The sequence below is a fragment of the Henckelia pumila genome, chromosome 4, assembly GCF_033568475.1.
Source record: "Henckelia pumila isolate YLH828 chromosome 4, ASM3356847v2, whole genome shotgun sequence".
NCBI classification, from domain to species: domain Eukaryota; kingdom Viridiplantae; phylum Streptophyta; class Magnoliopsida; order Lamiales; family Gesneriaceae; genus Henckelia; species Henckelia pumila.
In genome coordinates this window covers 114,307,703-114,322,883 of record NC_133123.1, presented here as the reverse complement: position 1 = coordinate 114,322,883, position 15,181 = coordinate 114,307,703, and the positions used below count along the sequence as shown (strand labels likewise).

Below are 15,181 nucleotides of genomic sequence, written 5' to 3'. Positions count from 1 at the left end.
AGTTAACTAAGATTAAGGTGAAACAGGAATTGATTTTTCAATGGTGAATATTCAATCAAGATTAATTATTTTTAGATAATCGATGATCGAATGAATAATTTCAAGGGTGTAGTCGACCGATACCAAGATTCGTTAATCTTTTGATTTCCCATAAATTTAATTCTTGCATGTTACTGATAAGATTTTATTTTTAATTGCTTAAATTTTTAGTAGTTAATTTTCAAATCTCAAAACCCCTTTTATTTATTTTAGTAATTTTTAGAACACGATAAATTTCACCTTCCTCGTGGGAACGATCCTTACTCTCACTACTGCATATTTATTTATCTGATTTTAGTCGGGTAATTTGGGCGCGACATGACTAAGCATTACCAAATTTTGGCACCGTTTCTGGGGAAGGAGTTTAATTTATTTGTGTTCTTGTTTTTATTTTTATTCTTTCCCCCAGTGCTTCTAGTGTTTGTTCATGCTTTCAGGTGACTCTTCGGAAGAATAATTTCCATACGACCCGGAGATAGAAAGAACGTTGCATAGACGAAGGAGAGAAGCTCGTAGGAGACAAGGAAAGGACGAGCGCATGGTTGAGGATCTTAGAGGAGCAATGGCTGACAACGCCAATCAGAGTTTGAGACAACTGGGCACTCCTGATCTGAATCAATAGCCCTTATGCATTACTTTCCCTACCTTAGAAGCTAATGCTACTTTTGAATTAAAATCTGGGCTGATACATTTGTTGCTTGCTTTTCATGGTCTTGCAGGTGAGGATCCCCATAAGCATTTGATGGAATTCCATGTAGTATGCACAAGCATGAAACCCCATGGGGTAAAAGAGGAGCAAATCCAGCTGAGGGCCTTTCTTTTTTTCTTTGAAGAATGCTGCGAAGGATTGGCTATACTACCTACCTCCTGGATCCATTACCACTTGGACAGAGATGAAGAGGATCTTCTTAGAGAAGTACTTTCCAGCTTCAAGAGCAGCAAATATCATAAAAGAGATCTATGGAATTAAGCAGAACCAAGGAGAATCACTTCATGAGTATTGGGAGAGATTCAAGAAACTTTGCGCCAGCTGTCCGCAGCACCAGATAAGTGAAAATCTTTTAATCCAATACTGCTATGAAAGTTTGTTGTCTCATGACAGGAATATGCTAGATGCGGCCAGTGGAGGATTTTTTGTGGACAAAACTCCAATCCAAGCAAGGAATTTGATCGAGAATATGGCTGCCAATTCTCAGCAATTTGGTACCAACGAAAGTGATTCAGCACCCAGACGGGGCAAAGAAGTAAATGTTTCTTCCCTTGAACAACTATTGATTGAACTGACGTCTCTTGTGCGTCAAATGGCTGTAGGGAACAGACAAAATATGAGGGTTTGTGGAATTTGCACTGCAAAGGGACATGCAACTAACATGTGTCTCACGCTTCAAGAGGGATCTACTGAGCAAGTTAATGCAGCAGGAGGATTTCCAGGGCCACCACAGAGAAATTATTATCCGTACTTGAATACAAACAATCCAGGTTGGAAGGATCATCAAAACCTCAGATATGGAAATCCTGCAATGAACCAGCCTGCACCTCCAGTGAATCAATTGAATAATCAAGCATACAGGCCACTGTATCCTCCACCACAGCGTCCTCAAATTCCAACGCCTGGTGAGTTTCTAGAAAATATAGTTAAGGATCTTGAAACTAACACTTTGAATTTTCAACATGAAACTCGAGCAATTATTCAACACTTTAACACTCAAGTGGGGCAGTTGGAAACCGCAGTGAACAGGTTGGAGGCACAAAATGCTAGCAGTTTACCATCACAGATAGTGGTGAATCCGAAGGAAAATGTAAGTGCAATCACTTTGAGGAGTGGGAAGGAGTTGAAGGCCCATGAAGAGGTGGTACAAACACCGATAAAGAAGGAAGAGGTGGAGGAATCCAAACTAGAAGAGAATGAAATAATTCAAGAAGCACCGAGAGGTAAGTTTCCTCTTATTTCTGAGTATAAACCTGTAGCCTCTTTTCCCTTAGCATTGAAAGAGCCTAGGAAGGTTGAAGGAATTAAGGGGTTGTATGAAATTTTTTGTAGATGTGAGGTAAATATTTCTTTGTTAGATGCTATTAAGCAAGTACCTCGCTATGCTAAATTTTTAAAAGAGTTGAATACTGTGAAGAGAAAACACAAACTGAAGGGGTGTCGGAAATTTCAATTGGGAGAATAGGTCTCTGCAGTAATTCTAATAAAGGGACCCACAAAATGCAAGGATCTAGATATGTTTTCGATTCCTTGTAAAATAGGAGATGTTCAGCTTGAGATGACCATGTTAGATTTAGGAGCATCGATTAATGTCATGCCATATTCTGTTTATGCTTATTTGAAACTTAGGCCTTTGAATGAAACTGCAATTGTTATCCAGATGGCTGATAGATCTACTATTTTTCCTAGAGGTGTGTTAGAGGATGTTTTTGTGCAAGTTGGTAATTTGGTCTTTCCTGCTGATTTTTATGTGCTTGACATGAAAAATAATTATTTGAATAGTCCGATTTTTCTAGGAAGACCATTTTGAAAACTTTGAAATCTATCATAGATGTTAACAATGGCACTCTCACTATGGAGTTTGATGGGGAGATTGTTAAGTTTCATATTTTTGATACCCTAAAAATTTCTGGTTGTTAACCATATTGATGTCAATGATCACTTGTCACTAGAACACACGAAAGATGTGAATGAGGGTAATTTGAAAGAAGTGATGGCAAAACCTGTTGAGAATTTTAATGCTAAATTTTTTCTCTCTGATTTGCAGGCACCTAAAATTGAGCCAAAGCTTCCTCCAGATCGAGCAAAAGGAATGCCTAAGGAAAAGGGAAGGAGTGGTCAAGAAACGGGGATAAGCAAGAAATCAAAGCAGAACAAGCATAGACAGAAAATATCTGCAAAACTGTTCAAGTGGGTGAAGGTGGACAAGGGAACTAGATATGAACCACCATGATGAACTGAAAAATGCAGTCGGGCCGAAGACTGTAAACAGAGGCGCTGCTTGGGAGGCAACCCAAGGGGAGTATTTCTTTTCATTCTTAGTATTTATTTATTTTTGTTTTTCATTTTTTCTTACATTGGGGACAATGTAAGATTTTAAGTATGGGGGAGAGGACTTAGCCAGTTAGCCAGTCATTGAGAGAATTTTGCCGTTTTTTTTTTAGAAATTTTTTTTTTTAGAGCTCAGAGTTTGTGATGAATTTGACTGTTTAAATTCACTAGCCCATGATGATATTTAATTGATGACATGCATGCTTTTGAAAATAGATGATTTGCTAACCTTGGAACACTTTGATCTCCAATGCAAATTAGACTTTGATATGGTTCTTGAATATTCTTTAGCACGCATGAGTCATGGTTTGTGAATTGTATATGACATAGTGAATGCCGTGTGAACCTCGTGATAGTCTTAGGAATTCGCTAGCCTATCAACCTTCCTTTTGAGCTTAATCGAAAAAAAAAATAAGAAAAGAAAAGAATGGAGTTAGTAAGGTGAGGGGAGACATTGGAATGAGGATTGAAATTATAGTCCTACAAATTCCAAGAGCTAAATATGGATGAGAATGTATGGAGTTGAGGATAACTGGGTGCAATTACTCGGACAAGTGAAAAGACTAGAAAACTTCTCAATGGTTTAATTTGATTTGTTGGTGTGCAACTTGAACTATTGTGGGGTTTTGCATTGTATGGATATGTGGAGTGTGCAAGACACTTGCTAATGACCATAAACACACACGTTCAGGGCTATATCTCTAGTTGAAATTTTTGGATATTGAACTTGTTCCATTGTTAGCATTTTAGCGTCTTTCTAGATCATGCATTGAGTTTATTCCTGAGGCACAAATGTGTAAATCGTGGTTATTTTTGTTATAGATTATGAGCTCAAACTTATTTTTTTGTGTTGCTCGAGGGCGAGCAAGGATTAAGTAGGAGTAGTTTGATGTGATGATATTTTCCTATATTTATTTATGTTAATTCGTGTGATTAGGAGAATTTTCATTGATTAAATCTATTGTATAGTTCCTAATCATTATCTTTGAATTAATATAAGAACAGAGTAGAAAAGTAGATAAATAGAATGGTGGAGCAGCTACGCCTTGGAGAATTGTTGATGCATTGTTGCATGCTTAAGAAAGGAAGAAGAAAAGATGTTGCAGCGCCTATGCATAATGAAGAAGGAAGACTGAAATGCTGCAGAAAAGGGAAGAGTGCAATCGCGCTTGTGATATGCGCAAGCTTGGAGCACTGTTGAGGAAGTTTGTTGCGCGTTAGCGCATGGAAGCCGCGCATGCAGCGCTGAGTTGATGTGTGTTTGCGCAAGAAGGGAACCATCTTTGTTGCTGTGATCTGTGTGCGAGAAAATCGAAGCAGAGTTTGGGCCGCTCGATCCACAGACTTCAACCGATCAAGCGGCCGTATGAAGAAAAGTGGACAGATCGAGGCAGAGAAATTCTCGCTCGATCCATCAAACTTTGCGAATCGAGCGAGACGGGCTGTTTGGGAATAAATCTTTAAATTAGGAATTTTTTTTTGAAGGAATCTAGCCTTAATAAAAATATATATTTCTAATTTTATAATCATTAGGGGATATATTTTGGACGGCTGGAACGCATAAGAACTCTCTTGGCGGCTAGGTTTTCTCCTCTTTTCTTAGATTTAATTTTATTTCATGAAATTTTCTGTAGAATTCATGAAACTTTGTGGCTAAGTTTTAGAACATGGTTGAGGAAGACGAACTCTTGAATTTATTTACTTGGGAGATTTTGATTTTCATTGTTTAATTTTATTTGAGTATCGAGAGTTGTTTGGAATCGATTGTTATGCTTTTATATGAGATTTTAGGATTGGTCATCTTAGGATTTTATTATAAAATCTACTGCTAAATTAGAATTCAAATTCGTAATTGTTTGAATCATCTGATTTGTGAAGCAACTGCGATTAATAATTTCCGCTTGTGAGTTTATTAAATTTTAAGAACAACAATTGACTAGGCTAAATACATCTGCTTGTATATGTGTTGTCTAGATTCATCAGTTTCATTAGTTTGCACGCTGCCTTGAATTTAAACTTAATCGCTTGTATTGAGTTAATTTATTGGTAAGGGTTAATTTAGAATGCTTGTGTCTAGTTAACTAAGATTAAGGTGAAACAGGAATTAATTTTTCAATGGTGAATATTCAATCAAGATTAATTATTTTTAGATAATCGATGATCGAATGAATAATTTCAAGGGTGTAGTCGACCGATACCAATGCTTGTTAATCTTTTGATTTCCCATTAATTTAATTCTTGCATGTTAGTGATAAGATTTTATTTTTAATTTTTTAAATTTTTAGTAGTTAATTTTCAAATCTCAAAACCCATTTTATTTATTTTAGTAATTTTTAGAACATGATAAATTTCACCTTCCTCGTGGGAACGATCCCTACTCTCACTACTGCATATTTATTTATCTGAGTTGAGTCGGGTAATTTCGGCGCGACACGACTAAGTGTTACCAATACTCTTTTTAGATTTGAAGTACTTTTAGACTCGACATTGAAAGGTATAAATGATAGCTAATCCAGATGGGAAAGAACACTCGAAATACATATGATTTTCGAGTATTCCCTTTGAAATCACATACTTGTTTTCTTAGATGTTTTTATGTGATTTTGGATGATTGTTATTGTTGTTGATTATTTGGTTATGAGTTCAAGTTGTTTTACAGTATTTAATGCATACAGATTGTGTTGCATTCATATTGAACTCTACCTTTACAAACACAGAGGGTTGATTGGCCTAGAGTGTATATGACGTTTGGAGAGCTGTAGTTGAGTGGCACGGAATGTAGATTTAATTTCAAAGCTATGACTCACTATAGTTGCACCAAAGTCAAGGGATATAAAATACTTGACGTCACCTCGATTGGGTGAGTTGGTGATTAGTTTAAGAATTTTATTCCCCGGGATACCAAGAACCAATATTCGATTGATATCAGACTTGATAGCCTTATTTTGAAACATGCATTGCATTCATGTTTATTATATTGCATGTTTTGTTATTTATACTGGGATTTTATTCTCATCGGAGTTATCCGGCTATTGTTGTATTTTGTATGTGTGTAATGCCCCGATTTTATCTTAATTGCCCTTATTTGAGATAATCAGAGATTACAGAGTTCAAGAACCGACTTGATTTTGATCAGGGTCTATTTTGCAATTTTTGGAAATTTGAGGGACTAAAACACAAAAATTGGATTTGTTATATTATTTGGTCTTGGAATTCATTTGACTAAGTCTCCTTAGCCTTCCTTCATCCCCTCCATCACGTTTTCTCTCCATGGAAGCTTGGGAAACGTTTCTTCAAGCTTTGGGATTTAGGTTTCCGCTCGATCCGTCCATTAGAAATTATTTCTGAAGGCAGATTAGCGATCACGGCTGTGAGAGCTTCGTTCTATTGTAAGTTTTTCTTCGATCAGATACTTTATTTTTTTCAGATGTTGTTGGAATCGATTGAGTTTTGGTTATGTTGTTCTTGACAGAGTTCTGATCGTTTATTCTCTGTCGGTTTTGAAATAGAGCATCGTTCGGAATTGTTATGAATTTTTAGATGATTTTCGAGAATTTGGATTTTGAGATTTGTTGAAATCAGAATGTTATGGTTGAATGTTGGTTTATTTGAGTTTATTGGATTGATATTATGTTGTCTGCATTTCCGGTTTGATCAGAATAGAGTCGTTATGCCGTCAGTTTGAATTTTTTTTATCGTTTCGTTTGATTGGATCAAACCGAGTTTGAATTTTAGTTGAAGGTCGATATTGATCTTTGTGACTTCTTCTACAGATTTGATTGAAGGCCTTTGAGTTGAGAGATTTCAGATTTGAATCGTTCTGAAGATTAACCGGTATAGTATCGATTTCTTATCGTTTGAAGAAGATTCGAGGGAGTCATTGAATGAGTATATTATTGTTGTTGTTTCCAGGTTTGGAGCATCGACTTCTTGAGAAGAGGTATAAGACGACTTAGACTGGAATGGAACGAGTAACTCGAATCCTACTTGATTCGAGTGTTCTGAATAAATCACATACTTGCATGTTAATTGAATTACTTGAATTTATTGAATGAGTTATGATTTGCATTGCATTCATCTTTAGCCAAAATCCTTGATTTCAGCGGGCAGAATGGCCCTTTTATGTTAGACGTTTTGGGGGCTTTTAAGCGAGTGGCCTAGGCGTAGAGGTTCTCCTAGTGTCAACATACTCTTTATAGTCGCACCAAAATCTAGAGGATGGAGATACGCTGCACCACCTCGATCGGGAGATTCGGTGAGTTGTTTACGTGATCTCATCCTTGGGATCCCAAAAGCAGAGCAACAATTCTTTTGATTATCCAGACTTGATAATCCCGGATTTTAAGACATTCATTTCATTTTGATTTCTCTTGTAATTGCATGGTTGATATTTGAATATCTGGAAGTTGATGTATTTCATTTTGAGATGCTTATCTGATATTGCATGCTAGTCTCTTTTACTGGGAATATTATTCTCACCGGATTATCCGGCTGTTGTCTTGTCTTTGTATGTATGCTTGGTGACAGGTGGGGCAGGACCGAGTCAGAGATCGCATTTCTAGGTGGTCGAGTTGATAGAGTGAGGCCTTGTTGTTGTAAAAGTTGATTATGTAATCGAACTTAAATTGTATTCGAACTCGTTATGTTTTGTATTGAATAAGCTAGAATGATGCATGTTCTACTATTTTGTGATTGTATGTACCCTAGAACTACCTTGTATTATTTATATTGGGTTTTGATGTTGAACTAAGAACTTATATTATCGTACATGTTGAATCTTGAACTTGTTTTGATTGCGTCGAACTTTGGAAATTAGCGAATCATGTTGTTTTCGACTCGTTTGATGTTATTCAAACTCCTTGTTATTGTAGTTTTTGATCGAGGTATCGAGATGGAACCATTGCGGGTTTTAAATATTTATTTTTGTCTTGAGAGGCCAGAGTGCGCACCCTCGCCAAAACCTCTAGATAGTTGGTTCGCCCAGGGTGCACCCGCGCCCAAACCGCCAGTGTGGTGGTTTGGCCAGAGCGCACCCGCGCTATAGGACAGTGCACCCCCGCTGCACTATTCAAAAAAAAAAAATTCCTTACTTGTTAAATCTTGGATCTTGTTTGCTTGTAATTGTTTTTTCTGAGATCAGATGTTTAGAATCGAGGTCTCACAATATGTGCATGGAAATAGGTGGGGTAGGAGCTGGTCAGACTCAACGTGGATATCTCGGAATAGAGTCTTAGCATGTGAGGACTCAGGTTTAAGCAAGTGGACATGTATTATGACTTGTTAAACATGTTAGCACAAGAACAAGAACAAGAAACTTTGTATATGTTAAACTTGTAGAATATTCATTTATGTTTATGATTGCATGTATTTCAGATGACTAGAACAGAGTTTAAATGCATGTATATGAGGTTTGATATTTGAACAAGAGTTGCATACTTTGCTGTTAAACTTGAAATGTTTAAATTCTGAATTTTTGTAGCAGGGCACGGACCCCGTGCAGACTTTGGGTAAGGGTCCGTGTACCCTACTGACTTTGTTTTTGTACACAAAATGAAGGGCACGGACCCCGTGCATTCCATGTGCCAAGGTCCGTGTAGCCCACTGTTCCGCAACTTCTTCATTTTTATTTCCAGCCTTGGGCACGGACCCCTGTCCAGAAGATGCACGGACCCCGTTCCTTGGTCCATGCATGGTCCGGACCTAGGTCCGTGTGTGTGGTCTGCCCATGTAAAAAAAAAAATTATTCTTTTAGCGACGTGTGTTTGCATCGCCAAATGTAAGGTTTTGCGTCGCAAAATGTCATGTATTATTTTTATTATTATTATGAAGCAGACTAATATTAAAATTTAATATTTATCGTTAATAATCTCCCTATAAAATTAAATTATCACCCGAGGTCCCCACAAATAGGATTACCGATGACCAGCCCAGGTGGATGATATTTGTTCCACCGGAGACAAGGTCCTAGGGAATTTGTGTCCTGATTTCCTGGTGCATCATTATCTATTCTGACTGTGTTGTCAGGTATTTTGATTTCCTCTTCACCCATTGGTTCTTCAAGGTTTTGATCGTTTCGGTCTTCATTGTTGATTGGTTGAATAATCGAGGGGTAAGGGTGCAATTTTCTTGATGGGAATCTCATTGCTATCACTTTCATCGTTAAGATTAGTTGCTTCCAATCTGTCTGATAGATCTTTAACATTTACTTGAGATTGATCTGCACAAACAGTAGACTCATCAAAAATAACATGAATGATTTCCTCTACTGTCAGTGACCTATTGTTGAATACCCGATAAGATCTAATGACTGAAGAGTAACCAATAAATATGCCCTCGTGTGTCTTGGCATGGAAAGCTGTTAAATTATGTTTACCATTGATATGAATAAAGCATTTGCAATCGAATATCTTAAAATATTAAATATCATGTTTTTTGTCATTCCAGATCTCATATGGTTTCTTGTTATGTCTTTTGTTAATCATAGATATGTTTTGAGTATAACATGTTGTGTTAATTACTTCTGCCCAAAGTTTTTGAGATACATTTGAATCAGCAATCATAGTTCTGGCTGCTTCCTTAAGAGTACGATTTATTCGCTCAGCAATGCCATTTTGTTGTGGGGTCCATGCAGCTGATAACTCATGCTTGATTCCCTGATCATCTAGATAGGATCCGAGGATTTTATTTAAAAACTCAGTGCCTCTTCGCTTCTGATCCGATCTATCCCAGTAAGTTTCTCATTTTGCAAACATTTTAAAATCTTGATCAACTGTTTGATCTTTAGATGACAAAAAGATTACTCAAGTAAATCGAGAGTAATTGTCCACAATGACTAAAGTATATCTCATTCCCCCTAAGCTTCTGACCAGTATAAGACCGAATAGATCCATGTGCAATAGGTCTAAGAATTTGGAAGAAGACATACACCCTTTTTTTTTAAAATTAGCTCTCACTTGTTTGCCTTGTTGACAAGCTGAACAAACTTTATTCTTTTTGGAAATCTCCTTTGGTCAAACCAAGAACCAGTTTATGTTTACTCAGATGTTTAATGAACTTAAATTTTAGATGATTCAAACGCTTATGCCACAACCAATGCTTATAATTTTGAGCAATAAAACATTTAGATGAAGAAGGTTGATCGCATTCCCAATTTATTCTATATGTATTTTGTTCTCTTAGTCCGATTAGCATGATTTCACCTTTACTAGATTTAATTGTGCATGTGTGTTTGTGAAATTCAACAGTGTGTCCATTATCACATAGATGACTGATACTGATTAGATTGTAACATAAGTTGTCAACTAACAACACATCACTGATAATAATGTTACCATGGATAATCTTACCCTTACCCAGGGTTTTACCTTTTGAGTTATCACCAAAAATTATTGTCGGTCCTTTGTAATGTGTGACATCAGTAATTAAATATCTATTTCCAATCATGTGCCTGGAGCATCCACTGTCGAGATACCAGGTTGTTTTCTCTACTAATTTATTTCTCTCGACTGATTTTACTGATAGTTCTTGAAAAATGAAAATATGACTATGGTACCCTTATCTTATTTGGGTCCGAACTGAATTAGTCTTTTAGGAACCCACACTTGGATTACCCTGATGGGTTTTTCGGTGCGAGCATCTAGAAAGTGAATCGGTCAGAGGGTTTTTTATGTGCTTGTGTGTGGTCTGGATACTACTGTGTGTTGTTTGAACTTTAGATCCTTTTTATTTAGTCTATATGGCTTTTGAACAGGCTTAAAGTTGAAGAACTGGTTCTGTGTCACCCGATAATTCCCGTACTTGGATTGACTTTGTTCAAACTTTGACTGTTTAAACTCAGATCGGTTTCCCTTTCTTTGTTCATTCAGTCTAGGTCTGACCCATGTTTCTCCTTTCCCTGGATTTTGATGTTCTACATATCCCAGCCCTCTATGCTTAGACTTATTTTCATAGCGTACCGGATGTTTTTCAATGATCTTGGGACTGGATCTGACAAATCTTATTACATTAGGATTGTCCTTACCATAATACGATTGAGTATCTTCCTTAGTAAGATTGCAATCATTTGAACCATAACCCAAGCCATTTCTGTCACCTGCTTGTTTTTTATTCTCATGTATCTTACTTAGTAAGGTAGAAGCATTATTCCAAGAATTGATTGTTTTAACCAATTTTTTATTTTCATATAGAGTAGCTTGGAATACCCGTCTCATGTCATCATTCTCAGCTGCTAGCAGGTTTAGCTTAGTCTTTAGACTATCAAGATCCTTTCGCTGCGAACAACTAGATTCTCTTGACTTATCAATGAAACTTGCTTTTTTTGCTTTCACTTCCTCGAATGATACAGAGAGCTTCTGATACTCATTGACCATGTCATTAAGTGCTTGAACAAGGTCCTCACGTGTAAATTTAGATGAGTTAAAATCAAATACCTTAGTATCATCATCTCTTATTTGAGAGTTGTCCATTAGGCACTGGAATTGCTCCTCCTCACTTTCTTCAGACGATCTGTCTAAATCAGATGACTCAGACTCAGTTTCTGCCTACTTTCTTTTTCCTTCATTAGCAACTAGCACTCTTTGTTCTTTCTCCTTTTTGAAAGTTCTTCTTCCTTCTTTTCCTTTTTTCTTCTCATAATGCTGTTTCTTTTCGTCATTCTTGGGCTTGGTGCAATCTACAATGAAGTGTCCTTTCTTGCCATAGTTAAAGCACGAGGGACCATCGTCTATATGGTCTTGTTTGTGATAAGGTTTATTAAATTTTGTTTTATTTTTACGCATGAACTTACCAAATTTCTTAATGAAGAGAGACATTGCTCCGTTGCTCATTTGCTCGACTGTATTTTTTGCAGATACATCCTCCATTGGTTGAGGTCCAACGGTTGATGTTAGAGCTTTAGGGGGATTAAAAAAAGATGGTTCCTCTTCTGTCCTAATTCCAAGCTCAAACTCTTAGGCTTTGAGATCAGCGAACAAATCATGAAGCTCTAGTTTGCTTAGGTCTTTTGATTCCCTCATTGATATAGTCTTAACATCTCATTCTCTGGGCAATGCACGCATGACCTTCAAAGAAATTTCACGATTAGTATAAATTTTACCAAGATAGATAAGTTCACAAATAATGTTACTGAATCTTTCATCAAACTCAGCCATGGTTTCTCCTGGCTTCATCTTGGCATTAACAAACTTCTGAATGGATACTGTGAGTTTGTTCTCTTTGGTTTGGTCATTTCCCTCGCACAGTTGAGTAAGTTTTTCCCAGATTTCTTTGGCAGTAGAACAGGTCTTGATTTTGATGAACATATTCTTGTCCAAGGTCTTGTACAGAATATCCTTGGCTACATTGTAAAGGTTTGATTTCTTCTTATCCTCGTCGCTCCATTCTGCTCTGGGTTTTTCAACCATCTGTGTTTCACCTCATGAAATGGCTATAGATGTGTTGACTTTGATAATCTTCATTGGGCCATCAGTGATGACGTACCACATATCATCATCTTGTGCAGAAAGATGTGTCTGCATACGTATTTTACAATCATCATAATCTTCTTTAGAAAACATAGAAAATTTGTTTAGAAAAGTCATGATGAGTAAATATCAGCAGCTGAGAAAGAACCCTCTTTGATGCCACTTGTTGGGGATCAGTTGTGTGTGTAGAGCGGGGTGAATACACACTCTAAAACTTTTACAATATATTGTTATGAATCTAAGAAGATGTTAGTCTTCTTAACTAGATTTTTCTCAACTTCCTATATGAATAAGAACTACTAAGAATTAGTGCGGAAAACAACTCTCACTAAACTAGGTGAAAATAGTGAAAATATGATGTGATGCAGTAATGTAAATATGCAAAAAGTTGTTTATGGATGTTCGGAGCTCAATATTCTACGTCACCCCTTCTTTTTCATGGGAAGGATACACTATAAGACTTTGGTTATTACAACGTATTGTAATACACCCGATCCAAATTAGGACTTATCACTGCCTAAATTGGAACTCCTAGATTTACACTGATAAGATTCCTAAGTTCTTATCAAACTTCTTCGTTATATTATGATGAATGGCTAAGCTTCTAAAAGCTTAGAATCTCAAATCCTTGGAATGTAGTTAGTGTTCTTAAAACAACAGCTTGGATTTGAGTAACCCTTGGAAGGATCTCTTAGAAGATCAGATGTGATTCTATTTGAGCGAAGGGTTGAATGAGCAGTAAGTTGTTGGAGCAGTATTGAGTTCTCGTCTGTTTCTGATAATGCGATAGCGTCTCTTGCTTCTGCTTCATATAGCTCGAGTAATTATATCTCGATCTTCAACGTCTCTATTCCTTTGTGTCAACGGTAAGAAACATCTTTTCAGACAGATATACATCAGACAATATTTCTCTTTTTGTCGAGTGAAGTCTGTTCGTCTTCAAAATATCTGTACTTGAGGTTTATTGAATTTTTATTCAATATGTCTTCATAATAAATGATATTAATGGCATTTCGAGCATTGTCAGATGACTCTTTAAATGCTTTGTCCTTTCGCATTTAAGTTGTCTTGTCAAGGATCCATTACTAAGCATTTGTGTCTTTATGAATTCAGTATATATCTTTGAGACTTGTATTCCGGTTGACATTCATTCTGATAACATATATCTAATATCGGTTGAAGTTTGAGGATCAGCTGATATCTTTAAGTCGGCAGAGAGTCGGTTGATATCTGAGAATCCGTTGATATCCAAGTGTTCGGCTGATATCTGTAAGCCAGTTGATATCTTCCAGTCGGTTGACATGTTTATATCGATTGACATCTTCCGATAGGAGTTTTTCCAGTTTTTACATATAAATGACGGCCATACTATAACAATGATATATTATTTTGTAATCACCAAAAGTCAGGATTCAACAATCCAATTACAACTACACCTCCCAATATCAAACAATTGAAAGTCTTAGATCTTGAGTGCTATTAATCCATAAAACCCAACAAGTAATTTCAGTGTCAACTCCACGTATGATTTAAATTTCTTCTAGCATCAAAGATATGCTTAAAATATTTACTTTCTAATTCCGTGATTAGTTTAGACTTACGACACTTAAGACTCTGCTTTTGGAAGGAGTGAAATATTCTAATAACAAAATTCCTCAAATAATAAAACTAATTCACATATCTTAGTCTCTAATTAACATATACATGTAACATCCATTAGGCAATTCCATATCATTGCTCACTGACTCTACTCATAGTCCACGGGACCTAGATTCCACAAAATCGAACTACTAAATCATTTACCTAATAAACAAAATAATCCGCTCGTAAGTAACACATATTGGTCTCATGTAAAGTCGAAATACAACTAGTACCTTTATGTTCATACATCACAAAAATCTTGGTGGAAACACATCTATATCAAATCCTCGCAATTTAAATTTATACAACCCAAGAATCTTTAAAGAGCGTAATCCAAATACATATATATAATTAATCCCAACGTAAAACGAAAGTATCTTGATAACATTCTTAATATCAAATCATCACATTGAATCGTGACTATTTCCCAAGTGTCTCAAATACCAATATGTGTGTAGAACCAAACACCCAAATTCTAAAACCAAAGTTTATTAATGGATTTCAACAATTCGTCGGGCGTTCACATTCTTATAAGATGTAGCACTAAAATTCTAGGGGTGTTCCACATGAATTTATTTCCCACTACCAAGCTTAATACAAGATCTTTTTAAAGATATAAATTCCCACACTCACAAAATCATAGCCATTATATGCATTCTTACATTAATCTTCAATAGCAACTCAATAATCAATCATACGCTTCTGGAATATTCTTACATAAAAAATTTACTCCAAAAATACATATCTCTAACTCTTAGGTCATAGCTAAAGCTTATATTATACTCAACATCGAAACCCAAAAAAAATATAACAATTATGTTATGCTTTACTTGACTAGTTACACAAGCATATAAAAATTTACACCTTCATCCTTAAGTCATCACAACATTTAAGAGTCAGGCTTTCAAGTTCCCAAATCTATTTATTTATACGTAACAACTTGAACATCAAGCCTAATACAAACTTAACTTAGTAACAATAACCATGTGAATCCTTAAAT

General features: G+C 36.2%; 2 protein-coding genes across 2 annotated transcripts; one reads left to right on the top strand and one right to left on the bottom strand.

The window, feature by feature from the left end:
* The first annotated feature begins 577 nt into the window (after window positions 1-577).
* Window positions 578-2,981, top strand: LOC140861581 (uncharacterized). Its single transcript, XM_073264604.1, has 6 exons — window positions 578-623; window positions 759-823; window positions 873-1,254; window positions 1,351-1,971; window positions 2,290-2,469; window positions 2,701-2,981. Exons 1-6 carry the CDS (start codon window positions 578-580, stop codon window positions 2,979-2,981), a joined length of 1,575 nt encoding a protein of 524 aa, XP_073120705.1.
* A 9,130-nt stretch (window positions 2,982-12,111) lies between these two features.
* Window positions 12,112-12,480, bottom strand: LOC140861580 (uncharacterized). Its single transcript, XM_073264603.1, has one exon. It carries the CDS (start codon window positions 12,478-12,480, stop codon window positions 12,112-12,114), a length of 369 nt encoding a protein of 122 aa, XP_073120704.1.
* Window positions 12,481-15,181: the final 2,701 nt, after the last annotated feature.